General features: G+C 31.9%; 1 protein-coding gene across 26 annotated transcripts in view; it reads left to right on the forward strand.

The window, feature by feature from the left end:
• The window catches only part of GPHN (gephyrin), a 675135-nt gene that overhangs the window by 483488 nt on the left and 175810 nt on the right, over positions 1–15837 (forward strand). For 12 of the 26 annotated variants that reach the window (XM_034937122.3, XM_034937124.3, XM_034937125.3 and 9 more), the window contains one exon: positions 5648–5689. The exons of the other annotated variants lie outside the window; for them this stretch is intronic. In XM_034937122.3, coding sequence (XP_034793013.1) covers positions 5648–5689 — 42 coding nt within the window. The remainder of the gene's footprint in view (positions 1–5647; positions 5690–15837) is intronic. 26 annotated transcript variants of the gene reach the window in all.

Below are 15837 nucleotides of genomic sequence, written 5' to 3' on the forward strand. Positions count from 1 at the left end.
TTACAGATTATGAGCTGGATCTGAGGGTTACAGCCTTGATGATTCCATTTCAATTTTCAAGGAAAATAATTACTATTAGAGTATCATCATAGGTAATCTGGCAACTAAGCACATTTGTTCTGAATTAACGGACTTAACTCAGACTCTTATGTACATAACCTACAGTTACTTTTACATAACAGCAGAGTTGAATAGATGAAACACAGATTATGTGGCCCATAAAGTCTAATATTTTATTTAATAGTTAAATTTTTAAAAATTCAATTAAATATTTTATTTTATGGAGAATTTAAGATATCATTCAGAAGTGCAGGATGAAGATTTAATTTGCTAATAGTTTAATTTGCTAATAAATAAAAATTAATATATTTTAAAATTAAATATTTAATATAGAAGGTTTGACATCATTCAGAAGTGTGAGATAAGGATTTAATTAAATCATTAATGCTTGAATTGGATGATGTAGACAATATGTTATTTTTTAGAAAGGGAAGAGCCCTGTACCATTATTGATTAAGGATAATGTAATCAACAATATAAAATAGAATATTCTAAGATACAATGTTTTGAATAATGTTTATTTCTCATATTAAAATGTATTATTTATTCAACATTGATTCATAAAATGGGATGTATTAGATTATTGATTTTTAACTTAAAAATGCATCATCTTTTTCTCTATATCATTCAAAGCAGAAGTATTTTGAACTTTAAGTGCGTTTTTAGTAATTTTAGTAATAATAAAATCATCATCTTGTACCTAAGCAGAATTTTACTACCTCAATGACTACAAAAATTACTACAAATCCTTAGATTGGTGATGTGCTGATAGTAATAGTAACTGAAGAATAAAACCACATAGAGGAAAAATTAATTTTCCATTTAGTCAAATGGATGAATCTATTAAGAAGAATATTAAAAGTAATGCACAGGCTTGAAGGCCAGTGAAGACAATGTTGAGAATTGAAAAATACAGGATAAGGCAGGGGACGGTGGCTCATGCCTGTAACCCAGCACTTTGGGAAGCCTCACTGAGAAACACTTTGTTCCGATTACCTTGTTTCTAAAAATATTAAATATGAAGTATATCAGTCTAAGGATCCTATTAACTGTCCAATATAGCAAAAAAAAAAAAAAATTTAAAGGCAAGTAGTATCCTCCCTACTTGCGGGCTGATCACTTGAGACCAAGGGAAAAACCTCCTGTCTACTAAAAATACAAAAAATTAGCCAGGCATGGTGGCATATGCCTATAATCCCAGCTACTTGGGAGGCTGAGGCACAAGAATGATTTGAACCCAGGAAGTGGAGGTTGCAGTGAGCCAGGATCACTCTGCTGCACTCCAGCCTGGGCAACAGAGTGAGACCCTGTCTCAAAAAAAAAAAAAAAAGAAAGAAAAGAAAAGAAAAACATAGAATAAGATAATCCAAAGTAATACTTTCTTTACAGAATATAAATCAAGGTAAATTTACAAAGAATTTGATTAGTTGACGAGCAGTGGGGCCAAAGAGAGCCTAAATATTAAGATATTCAGGAAAAAAGTAGATAAATGTTCATTAAATAAAGATAGTTAAAAGAAAAGAAAGGAAAGGAATGAAAATACTCATATGCCACAATTTTGTATTTTCATCTGAATACTCAGTTTATGTATTATGATATTAAATTTTTCTATTCAGCTACAAATATGTGTAGATAGGTTTTGGCTGACCAAGTGTGATTTTTTTTAAGGGCTATGATAAACAAAAAGAAATATGGTTCATGAAGACAGATTATTGGCATATAAGTGAAACTAAGATGGAAAGTGATGAAATGGAAGGAATATGACAATTATCTATAAGTACTTAACTATACTAACACAAATTAAAGGATGGTATTTAAAGTGAAAAAAGTCAAGGGAGGAGTTGTCACCCAAAATAAGACTACCTTTTTAATAAGTGTTAAGAAAAATACCTGAATCAAGTTAGAAAGTAATGATCTTTTGAACCATGATTTTTAAATGTTTAACAATTAATTTCCTGAATGCCAATATGGGATAGTATGAAATAGTGCTAATATAAATAATGAATTGGGTAACTGTGATTTTATAGATCTTTAAAGATGAGTATTTTCATTGCAGCCTTAGCTCTGAATTACTTTCTTATATTTTTGATAAATAGATACCTATTGTCTTTAGGGGGGTTTTGTACTTTTATTTTTATTGAGTTAATGCGATAACTCAGAGATCAGCAAATCCTGTTTTTTTATAGGCCCACAAGCTAAGAATGAGTTTTGCATTTATAAATTGTGGAAAAACATAAAAAGAAGAACATTTTATGGCATGTGAAAATTATATGAGATTCAAATTTCAGTGTTTAAAAATAATGTTTTATTAAATTATAACCATGCTCATTCATTTGCACATAACCTGCAGTTACTTACACAACAGCAGAGTTGAATAGTTGAAACACAGATTATATGTCTCATACAGTCTAAAATATTTACTCTCTATTTAAACAGAAATGTTTGCTGAGTCCTGCTGTAACTGGTTAGTGTGTCAAAATAACATTGACGTAGGAATGGTTATAATGCAGTTTGTGAAATTTCTTCATTTTAAAGCTTGAGAAAAGAAGCCTGCTCATTTTTCTGAGGATGGTTTCAGATTATTCTACAAGGAAGCATATGTTTGGAAAGGTTGATCTCCTCAAATTGTCTACCTTTACATTTTTATTTTCTTCTTTTTTATTGTCTTCTCTAGCTATTCTCTCTCTCTCTTCACATAGATTTCCCCCTCTACACACACACATACACACAAAGTCTTCAAATATGGAACTCTAATGTGGATAGAATATAGATTATAAATTTCTCTTTTATTGGAGGCTCATTTCTGGGTTTTCAGAATACAAAGATAAATCTCATTATTGCTGTCTTAAATGTTATATAAAATATGTTTTTAGAGTATTTTCATTTAACACATTGCATTTTTCTATTTATTACTTCATTACGTCTTAACAAAGATATTTCCCCTGAAGACCATGATGAACTTTTGATTTGGCCTCACCTAAAATCATATACCTTCTATGGGAAATTTTATACAACTGGAAAAGATACACTGACATGATCAAGTAATATATCATACCTTAAAAATCTAAATGGTATTTGAATCGAATCAGCTAACTTTGAGTGGGGAAGAACAGATGAAACATTAGTCCCTAGATAAGTAAATATTTAATAGTCCTTAGGTGAGCAAACAGTTTGTAAACTCTACTTACTTTAAGCAAATTTGAGTGTCTCTTGATTCTTTTATGTAGAACATTGTTTGAGCCTTCCTTGTTTGGCATTTTGGCATTTACTTATATTAATAATATTCATTTATTTACTATTTCATTTATAATAATTATGTAACATCTGAGTATCTTGGTAGATGATGTCTTATAAATATGACCAGACTACAATAATGATGAAGATAACAGTAAGTCAATTTTAGGATTATGTCTTTGGACTAATTTTGAGTAATTTTTATTATTCTCTTAATGTAGTTAGTTCAATTCTAAGGTTTCAGTTATAAAAATAAGAAAAAATGGCCAAGCGCAGTGGCTCACGCCTGTAATTCCAGCACTTTGGGAGGCCGAGGCGAGTGGGTCACCTGAGGTCAGGAGTTCAAGACCAGCCTGGCCAACATGGTGAAACCCCATCTCTACTAAAAATACAAAAATTAGCCGGGCATGATGGTGGGTACCAGTATTCCCACTTACTCGGAAGGCTGAAGTGAGAGAATTGCTTGAACCCAGGAGGCAGAAGTTGCAGTGAGCCGAGATCACGCCATTGCACTCCAGCCTGGGCAATGAGTAAAACTGTCTCAAAAAAAAAAAAAAGAAAAAGAAAAATCTATCTTATCCTGTGCTTTAAACAAAAAAAAATCTCATGATATTAATAAAATCACCTGCAGTGGCCTAAGACATTATTTAGAATGGAAGTGACCCATTTCTGAGATGTTTAATGTGCACCATAGAATTGCCCTCCTCGGAACTGACTTTAATTCAAAGATAAAGTACTAATAAAATATCTCAAGTAAATTTTCCTAGCAATAGAAAATAGAGAACTGAGTAAATTTTAACAATGACAAGACTCTCAAACTGTTTTGAAAGATAAAGTATTTCAGTTTTATGGGCATAGATATAGACACAGAACAAACATACACAGCAAGATTTTCTTAGAACTAGCATTTTGCTAAAGAAATTCAGATATGTGTATGGCTGAAAAATGTGTAATTTCTGAACATGTATAGAATTTACCATATTTTCAAAAGTACCTCTAAGCAATAAGTGGCTATGATACTTTTTAGCACAAATCTTTGTGATAGTTTTTAAAATTCTGAGCATTATTTCATCAGTTCAGTTTTTTAAGATAGAAGAAAAAGGGTTTGTATAGTCATTTATTAAATAAACATATATTGAGCACCTACTACATTCTGCTATGCTTGGCACTGGAAATACAGTTAAAGAACAAATCTTAGATAATAAGTGCATTTGTGATTCTTCTACTGTCACCTTCTCCAGTACCTTCATTTCCCCACCGTACCTTTGTGTTTTGATACTTCCTGCAGTATTTGTAAATAGAGAATACATACTTAACAACTTCATCTTACATGGCATTGTGAGACAACCTAACGAGAAAAGAGTACACAGAATTGAACATGGCAGTGTGACAACGTAGAAAATAAGAACAGGGAAGAACATTATCAGTTCAGCATCATAAAGGTTAAACATTGTTGTAAGTATAAAATAGCTATTTTTAAAAATCAGTGATAAAATAGCTGTTCCAAAAATTCTGTGAATCATTCTGATAAAGGTTAAGTCTGTTGAAGAGTTGTGTGTTTAAGTTTTTATATTTTTATAGTGTTGCTATTGCCATTATATTGTAGAAAGTGCCTCAAAGCAATAAGTGGCAATGATACTTTTTCGCACAACTCTTTCTGATCGTAAGCTTTAAAATTCCTGAATGTTATTTCATAAGTTCAGTTTTCTAAGAATAGAAGAAAAGGGATTTGTATTTTCATTCATTAAATAAGCATTTATTGAACACCTACTACATTCTGCTGTGCTTGGCACTGGAAATACAGTTAAAGAACAAATCTGATAATAAGTGCATTTCTGATTCTTCTACTGTCATCTTTCTTCAGTGGAGAAAGAGAGGTTCAGTAATACCAAAAATGGAATAGTTGAAACAGGAAAAAAGAATCAGAATACTGGCTTTGGTGCCCTCTTTAATGAATACTGTGAACATGTATGGTAGAGTTATTCTATGAACAACCTCCCATGTAGTTCACTAGTGTTAAGCCAGTGAAGATCAGTGCAGTACCGTAAGAAAAATTGTCCAGCGTTCTGCTTTCTTTCTTAAATGAGGATCTTCTCAGCAAGATCATACCAGATTCTGAACAGAGGGAGTCATCTCCATCATGGATTTTTTTTAGCAAGGTATTTTTTGTCACAAAGTTTTCCTTCAAATAACTTGAGTCTTGACATGTTTTCAAACTCAAGTGTCTGCTTATAAAGCTGTTTTATTATCTGGCCAAGTGTGTTGGTGATGGAGCCATCTAAACCCTCTGTGACCCTTACTATGCTATCCTTTCCTCTTTAACAGTGTTTTCTTTTCCCCACTGCAAAACCAGGCTCGGCTTCCCTCGTGCTCATCTACCTATAGTGTATCTGAGGTATATTTTGCACGTGTTTTCTTACATGGTCAATAACATGCTCGCCCTCACCATTTTTCTCATTTTATTTTCCTTTTGCCTTAATTTATTTTGCCTTGCACTTTGCACTTGCCTGAAAGGGATGAGGATACCAAAGGGGGAAAATTCACCTGTTTTAGGGGGAAATTTCTCTATTTTTATGAATGATGCACTGTTGTCTGAATAACTTTTTTTTGGCAGTCACTACATCACATTGAAATAACTAAAACCCAGATAGCCAACTTGATTGCTGTGACTACCTTTATTCCATAATGACTCTTTTGAATTAGGTAATTTATTATTAAACTCAAATTGGCTAAAGGCAAGATTCCAGTTTGTATATCTATATATGTCTGTGTCTGATAGCTGAAGATTTGTATTCAATTAGTGATTGTTGTGTCTCATTAACCACAGACATAGGAAAACATCCAAAATTGATTATTAAATAGAAAATAAATATACATCTATTTTATATAAAATAAAAGATGTATCCCTTTTTTAAAATCTCATTAGATGACTTTAATAATTTTTTGCTACTTATATTTTCCTAAGATTCTTGTAATCTAGAAGAGATTAACAGTAAAGAGATTCATGTTCTTTTAGTAAAATATTTTACATGAAATTTGGCCTATTTTCCTTGTCTTTTAGGAGGTTTAATTTTTTATCCTTACTGTGTTAAACTATAGAATAAATGAGTTTTCTTGTTTTCGAAAAGCAGATTTATTGAAATATTATTAACAGACTTTGAATATCCATTAAGTCTCCTTTCAAAGTAGGGGCACTGTTTGAGTAGCTAAGAAGAAAGAGTATATGTACCTTGAAATATGACAGGTAAATAAAAGAACTTCAGGCCAGGTGCAGTGGCTCACACCTGTAATCCCAGCACTTTGTGAGGCCGAGATGGGTGGATCACTTGAGGTCAGGAGTTTGAGACCAGCCTGGCCAACATGGTGAAACCCCGTCTCTACTAAAAATATAAAAAATTAGCCAGACGTGGTGGCACACACCTGTAATCCCAGCTACTCGAGAGGCTGAGGCAGGAGAATCACTTGAACCTGGGAGGCAGAGGTTGCAGTGAGCCAAGATCGTGCAATTGCACTCCAGCCTGGGCGATAGAGTGAGACTTCATCTTAAAAAAAAAAAAAAGGACTTCAGTAGCCTATGAATTTTAAGACCTTCATTCTTTTCTTTACAACATAATTTCTACATGTATTTACTTTGTATAGGCCACTGTAGCTACCATATTAAAGCCAGTATTATCAGCTTAATTCTGATTGCAGAAATATTATCTCAGAATGTCATCCCAAAGAAAACCCTTGAAAGATAGTACTGTTTAAAATACGAGGTAGTATATGCAGAACCAGAGGCAGAATACCATCTGCAGATCTCAAATTTTAAGAAGAAAACAAAAGAAATAGCATGACAAACCCATAGCCTCACAAAGTTGAATTTATTGAGTCAATAGAATTGCAGCTATCTTCTTCAATTTTTAACTTTGCAAGTTATAACTGTGAGGTTTTTTTCTCTTAAAACTGATTTCCTGGGGAGTTAACTTCTTGAAACATACCACTAGGGAGAAGCAAAGAAAAGAAAGCCAAATGAGCTATTTTTAGTATCAACAAAGACATTTGAAAGAGAAGGTTGGTATCATCTCATCACCACATTTTCTATAGGTCTTTTCTTAATTCCCAAAGATTATGAGTGCTAGTGTAAAAAATATATAACCCATTTCTTTTTGCCACTTCATCCAGGCAATTCTCCATTTCCCATGAGAGTGTGTAAGAAGTCTACCATTGGCATCATCTCCAATCACAGCCTACAGCATCCATCAGGGTATTACTTTCTCTATGACAGCATGTGTGCAGGAGGGCTCTCACGTTGGAATGTGGAACTGGCTTCTTGGGGGGATTATGTATGCTGTGGCATTTGCACCATGGCACTCAGCTCTTAACTCTGGCTTCATCTAGATTTGTTTCTTTCATTGTGACACATGGGCTTTCTTTATTTGTCATGAAGTGTGTTTCTCTTTCTGTCACTCGTGGTAGGGTTTCTCTCTTTCACTCAATGCCACATCTCTGTGGTCTCCATAGGTGCTGTTTATGTTTAATTTATGATGCTATAAAGACCAATAAAATGAAGAACTCCTTAAGTAATATTCGTGATAATCCTCTGCCTAGAAATAATTGTTTCTTTTTAGTCTTAAATTGGTAAATATTTCACAGAATTTTAGACTGTAAACCTTAATAATTAAAATTTCAAGGAATATTCTTCTTAGCTTTCAATTTTTCATTTGGAAACCTCTTGACAGGATCATTGGTACAAAGTACAGTATTTATTTTATAGCATCGCTATGGAGGTAGCCAAACCTTCCATGGCTCGATCTCTTCTTTCCCTTACATTTACATCATCATCTTCATTTACCTACACTATTTTAGAAATTAAGTCTCCAATCCCTAATGTAGCACATTGGTTTACCAATTGCATATCACTATCTTCTGTGTCATTCATTAGATGAAAAAAATAAGCCTTGCTCAAAAATGAACCTATCCATGAGTTGTATAGGAACAAGATTTATAACCTCAGCTGGCTGATACTATTTAGCAAAAACATTTCTCCACGTAGTTATGGTCCCTTTGTAAAAAAAAAAAAAAAATATATATATATATATATATATATACATATATATATACACACAATTATTTTACTTGTGATAAGCTTTGCTTTTGATATCTCATTATCAATTAATCTTCATAACAGCCTTGTTTGGGGTAAATATTAATGTCATCCTCATTTTAAAGATGAGGAAATTGAGACGCAGAGAGGTTAACTATCTTGCCGATCATAAAGCTAGCAAGTGAGTGGCAGAAAATTGTCTTTCCTTAAATACCATGCTTTCTCCTGTTAAGAAGTTGTTAAAAGTCATTAGCTCTGTGACTAGCATGTAGTAGTCTTGTATTTTCACTTCATCCATTTACTTTGTTCAGGTTGATTATATAGTTTGGGGTATATATTATGAGAAGATGCACCTATAAGATACAAAACTTTAATTAATACAAAACGTTAGTAGTGTGTATTTTCACTTCATCCATTTACTTTGCTCAGGTTGATTACATAGTTTGGGGTATATACTATGTGAAGATACACCTATAAGACACAAAACTTTAATTCAAGAAAATGTTAGACATCTAACATTTATGGTTATATAATTTATTGTTATGTAATTTATTGTTATGTAATTTATTGTTATTTTTCTCTTATTTAGTCATTTGATAAATATTGAGCTACCTCCTATGCCTTATTTAATTATAATCTGCCAGTTATTTCTTGGCCTTTGGAATTGGCTTTACATTTAGAATACATAAAATATTGTGAATGTAATGAGATCAGTGTCTCATATTATACAGTTTTTCATCCCTTCAAGCAAAGTGAAAAAAAAGAACTCATCTTTCACGTTTCTAACTGATTTTCAACTTTGTTCCAGCAGTGTTGTAGCAGAGTTCCCTTTTCAAATCCTTTGAAAAGATTGCTTCAGAATTCCCTTAGTATAAACCAAAGCCAGAATTAATACTTTCTTCTGACAGAAACTGAATTCCTTCTGACTTATTTGAGAAGCTGGAATATATATAGATATGAATTTATTATAATTTGTAACACAGTATCTAAACCAAAGAAAATTAATAAACATCCAAGTTGTCATGCTTTTACTGGTCCAAATTGAACCCTTTACAGCCTTATCTTTAATGTCTTAGATTTCCCAGTAGCAAGGTTGATTTAGATAATTTGACATTTAGATGCTAAATAATTTATTTCCTGTTGACTAGACAGGGACTGAAAATTGTGTTTTTATTTAATGCTTAAGAACTTCTAGCTATCTAAAGGAAAGATGGTTTTAAAGTTGTAACATGCAAAATAGTTGCCCTTTGAACTCTTAGACACTATTAGGACACCAATTCTGATCTAAACAAACTTGGACTGCCTAACAGTTTTGGAGCTTTTGCAAACAGAAGTTTCAGTTAAATTGCAGTGAGTAAGTCTACATATTCAAGAAAAGAAGGGAGAGAGGAAAAAAGGAAGAGAAGAAAGGTAAATGAACTTTAAACACCATACCATTTTCTATTTCAAAAGAAAAAATAGGAACATTTCTTAAACACCACAGAACCACAAACTGTTTAAACTGGAAGAAACTGTAGCCAAAAAATAAAGATTCTATACTGTGAGATAATCACCTAAGATGTTCTACTATATAAAATCTCATTTAGAAAATCTTTAATAATGATTTATTACTTATTTCAATATATTTATCTACAGTGTTCCACCCTTTCATTCACATGTATTATTTTTATGCCATTTGTATACTATAGTTAGAAAACTGGAGATAGTGTGAAGAAATCTTAGAATTCTATCTTTTGAAAACACTACAACTGCTGCTATTAAAATTTATTGATTCCTACCTCACTTTCAAATTTGTAGAAATGAACTGGAGTATATAAATTGTCTTGTTAAAAATAAAATTAGTATATATATCTCTCTCTGACATACATATTAGTAGCTAAGCCATAGAGATAATGGGAAAACACATTACATTCTGTTTGACAGGGATATTTGATATATCCATCTAATTAAAGCATTCTTTAAAAAGAATTGAGAAGAATTCTGTCTACTTGGGCATACATTTTTAAATTTCCATAATAAAAATATTTTTAAAACACACTATTGTAGTTGGCACTAGCGAATTTCTGCTTATCCTTGTATATTGCCTCATATAATGATCATTTACAATATAAAAGAGGTCATCAGTGAAAATAGGGCAAGAAAAATTTAAAGTTTAAGATGAGGGAATATTAATGGATGTGTAACAAGTTTAGAAAGTTCTTAAGCTCCCTTAAAACTAATATATAAACTATATGTATCTTTGAGAGAGAAAGGAGATATGTATATCCTCTCCTTCATGGAAGTAGGAATGAAGAGAGTCCATAAAGTACTTATGTGAAGTCCAGCTTTGTATATACACAGATTAGCTTATCATCATGATGTTCTAAATTTTCTTTCCTATGTTCTAGAGAATTTACAAATGAAATAGATTAATTAGACATATAGCTAGTTAGAGCCCAAATAAATGATGGCACATTATAATATGATATGTTATAATGTCATATTATAATGTGATAGCAGTAAAATGACAGCTCACCTGCATTTATACTTATAGTTCCAGCTGCTGTTTGAATGTCTTTTTGTAATATCAAACTCAGTATGTCCAGCTCTGCTTTCTAAATACTTCTTTCAATGGTAATGTTCTTAAAGTTTCCCTGCATAGAAATCTTGTAGTTATCTTTTACTCTTCCTTGTTTTTCATCTTTGACATTTAGTGTGACATTAAATTTTGTCATTTTTGTTATTTCTCCTTTTGAATTATCTCCTAATCCTTACTTCGGATACATAAATGAACTTTGTTGCCACGTCTACTTTAAAATCCTGGCTTTGGCCAAAAATAAATAAATAAATAAATAATGAAAATGGCAGCTTTCTATACATTACAGAGGTTTAAGAAATGTGAAGCAGCTCATGGTCATATATTGCTATGGTTCATCTCCATGGATTTACACAGATTTGGTTTACCACCAATCCTAGTGTAATTTTTAAAGACTCAAATAAGTATCTTCTTGACCAGCAACAAGGTAAATTTTCTTTTGCTCCTTTTGGGTTTTACTCCCAAACATGCATTTGGGTGAAATGTATAGCCTAGACTTTGGCAAGTAGAATTATCAATTTTCCCTGGTCACCTTTTTTCCCTTTCAAAGCATTTCCTTCTCAACCAGTGTTCTTCAGCTAAGCCACAGAACACAGGAAGTAATATGTGTAGCTATTTTCTTAAGATCCTGTAAAGATGTTGACATTCTATATTCAAAAAACAAGTTTATTCATTACACACAATGAATATAAATGCATTAAGGCTTAATTCTCTCCCAGAATTGAGGAAGATATAGTAATCCCGTCTTTTAAGTAGCTCAGTACTTCTTGAAGTCATTTGTTATTTAAAGACGCACTTGAAATTTCATGTTTGGAAATTCTTTGTGTTGCTTTTTTTTTTCTTTCTTTCTTTTTTTTTTTTTTTTGGATACCTAGAGTCTCTAAATAGCCTGTGCTTACCATGTGATTTTAGGGCTTGAGATCGTGAGACATATTTTTATTTTTTTTAAATAACCTCTTTATTTTTCTGAAAGAAACAGATTTAATCAGCTTCTCACCATATTCTAAAAATGTTCCTGCTTGGCAGTTATTAATATTTTGTTGGTTTTCTTGTACTGTTGAAGTAGACTTACTGAAGATCAATTTAACATACTGTTTAAAGTTTGGGGCTAGATTTGAATCCTAATCCTGGATTTGAAACCCAACCCTGTCCCTTATTAACTTTGTGACCTTAAGCAAGTTAACTTCTCTGCACCTCATATTCCTGTAAAATAGGAATGATACCACCTTTTGGGGTATCTTAAGTATTTAACAGCTTAATATTACTTGGTGCAATGCCTGATATGTGTAAGTACTCAATAAATATTAACTGTATTATTATCAATATTTATTGTTATATTAAAGGTCCAAAGGTAAAGTTATTTTTTGTTTCAACTAACTCTTTCAGATACATTATCTGTTATGTTTTTCATAGAGTAAAATACGTTTTATGTATAGTGATTAGCCACAACCTGATTGAAACAAGTATTAGCTCCACTATCAACTTAACCTGACATCAGCACTTGTACCATTCCTGCCTTACTTCTTTTTCCTAGTCATTGTAAAGGATATAGAATATGAAATACATGAACACTTAATGTCTTTCTTTTCATTCTGCCAGGTGACTATCTTCTCCAGTTTTTCAATTGTCTTTTTCTCCAAAATCACTTTCCCATTTAGTGTCTGGATTAGTTATGCACATAAACACACCCCAAAGATGACTAATAGGAATAGTGGTTTTTTATTATCAGTATTATATTGTCCTTGTTTTCTATTATATGTCATACACTACAAGCAATCACCAGTTTATAAGTGGGCAAAGCACTTCCTCACAAAAAGTAACTTTATAGTGACTAGATTTCTAGACTAGTGTTCATATAACTCTTAATTAGCTGATATTATACTATTAGTAACTGAATTGAGATTTAAATTGACATATATGGATTAATGTAGGAATCTATCTACTAATTGTAACATTATTTCTTAGGAAAATGCACTTTAACTTCTAACAGAATCCAGCCTACTTCAAGGCATTTTACCTGACAAATTCTGAGTTGCAATGGGATCTACATCCTGTTTTCTTCCTTGGACAGCTCAGTCTTCCTTACAGTACTCATTGTAGTGGAAGGTAAAGGGAGGAGTAAACTCTAGAAATTGGGACAAGGACTTCCCCACAGCATCATCAATCACTGTTTGTTGAAGGAGTGTATGAATTGAATGTTTATATTAAAGATGTATGCCAATATCATTAAATTTCAGTTAACTTTATATAGTGTGATATTATTAGTCCTAGATTACTTCTTGCTGCCTCTTCCTAGTAAATGATGATATTTCTGAATGATTCTTTATTCATTTATTAAGTGCTACTTATTAAATACCCTCTGTTTCTTCATATCTTGTAAACAAGATATAGATCTTTGAGTCAGCAGAGCAAAGTTAAACAGATATGTGACTGACTGTGATTAAAAGAAGTAATCATTTCTACTGCCGGATCTGTGTCTGATTTAATCAGATGTGGTGAGCTATAATTGCATTTCTCTTTGCCCCAGTTTACCCATCTCTAAAATTTGAATAAACTAGACCTTTGTGTTCCTCAGAAGGGATATTCTGGTGAAATTTCAGAAAATGGAAGGGAGTCATGACAAAGCTAATTCATCATGAATGTAAAAACAGAATTTTTCAGGTACAGTATGAGAGGAATTATATCTTGTTATCCTGTGTGCATTTTACTTTTTACATGAAAATTCAGTCAGAGAGCCAAATGTGTTTAGAAAACATACTCTGAGCTTAAAAGACCATAATGGTTTGGATGTGCTGTGTAAATGTAAAACTTGAAATTGATCTTGTTTTGTTATTTTTCCTTGGTTGTTTATACTTTCAGTTTTGCTGAAACTACCAGTAGGTCATAATAAGTCAGCAAGCATTTATTTAACATCTATACATGCTACAGAGTAGATATTGCCATATTAAGCATATAGAGAATGTTGCAAAAGTTAAATATGGGGCCTTAATGATTTTACAAATTGAAATATTGTCCATTTTTTAAAAAATCATAATCTATGAATTCAGGCTATGTTGTTCTAAAATATGACTAGAGGAAATGTCTTTGGCTTTGAAAACTAAAGGTCTTTACTAATCGGGTGAAAAAAGTCTGTAGGAAAATCACCATTCTTGAGTCCTGTGTTCACAGAATAGTCATGAGTGAGTTATTTTAAATTTCACCAAATTATTGTTAAGTCACAAAAAAAGAATTTGGTAAAGGCAGATTTTCCTAGAATAGACTTGAGTTTTTGGAACCTTATTACGTAACTTTAAAATGCCGTAATACCTCTTTAGGCCACATTTTTCTCTATCAGAGATGGTGTCAGGTTGGTAGTAAGGCTTATTTAATTAATTTTCCAAGTTCAGACATCTTGGAAAGGAGAGATAAAGGCAAGGCATGACATTACTCTTTATAAACATGACTTACTGGAGGAGAATGCAAATTTTCATCCTTTAAATCATTTAATCGGCTTTATTGAGATACCTAATATATTTGGGTGATAGAGGAGACCCTGAAAGAAAGAGGACCTCAGGAAGCATTATAGGTCAGAATGATTAGCATATGCACAGCAAAAGTAGTTTGTGAAAGGGAATTTGGTCTTTTTTTTTTTTAATTCACTAAGTTGAATTTAAGGGCATATTTTGAGTCTTATGGAATCCATTTTAAACATAGTGATAGCATTTACTGTGCATTTTTAGCCACTTAATTATGTGAATAAATGCTTGCTACCCTTTACAGTTGCAGCTGTCATTCTCCAAAGTAGATTCATCCACAATATTTACAGTCGTAAATCCTAAATCTATTGTATATATTTAAGATTTTTTAAATAGTATTCTTTCACCATTAGGCAGCACCTCCTTGAGAAAGAATTTACATTTTTATTCTCATTTTTAACAAGAATTATACAGCTAAGATTTATAGAGAACTTGAGGGCTTTTTCTACAATGTACTCCATCATCAGAAGTAGGCTAAATTAGAAATAGAAACGGAGAATATATGGTGATGTCTTTTCCATTAGCTTTGAAAAATTCAACTTGTATAGTTACATGTATTTGATGTCAGAGTATTTTATAAGTATGCCTGATTTATCATACTGACTTGCTTCTTTTTAACTTAAATATTTTGGGAACACAGACTCATGTTTCATTTTTCAGTGAGTTATTTTATGTCCATGAATAAGCGTCAATGCATTGGTTGATAAGTTGAAATCACTTACACCCTTTGAATATGTGTTTTTGCATCACTTTCGAATCTACCTTTTAAAGTGAATTTGACTTAATTTCCATGTGACTTTTATTAGTAGAGAAAGCAAATAATTATGAAACACAGTAAGGGTTATTATATAAAATAATTTTATTTTACAATAAAACAGTTGGATGTGGATTTTACCTAGAAAGACTAATATTATATATATTATATTTCTCCCTTGGAACTGACAAGGGAGAAAAAGTAGGTATATTGGTACTCAAGTGTTTTGTATTTTAAGAGGAAAAAAAGAATAAAAAAGGGGCAATGGAAAAAAGAGAAGGGAAGGAAGGAGAAAATAAAAAAAGGAAGGGAGGCAATTACCATAGTTTTTCATTTCTTTTTTGACATCAGTATTTAAATAATAGGTTACTTGTTCTAACTTTCCCATTTTACATCGTTGCAGAGCATAAGCAGCAGCTTGTAGAACAAAGGTGAATTCAGAAAGACCTTAAACATATTTTTGGATTAATGTTTCATGAAACCCTGAATGGAATTCAGATTCATGTGGTCTTTTTATAGCCATAGTTTTCAATTATATTAGCAATTTTCCTTGTCCTATTTCTGTCTGCCTCAGGATACAAAAAAAAGGGTCTATTTTCGAAATTTTGTTCAT

Source organism: Pan paniscus, chromosome 15, assembly GCF_029289425.2.
Source record: "Pan paniscus chromosome 15, NHGRI_mPanPan1-v2.0_pri, whole genome shotgun sequence".
Lineage (NCBI taxonomy): Eukaryota > Metazoa > Chordata > Mammalia > Primates > Hominidae > Pan > Pan paniscus.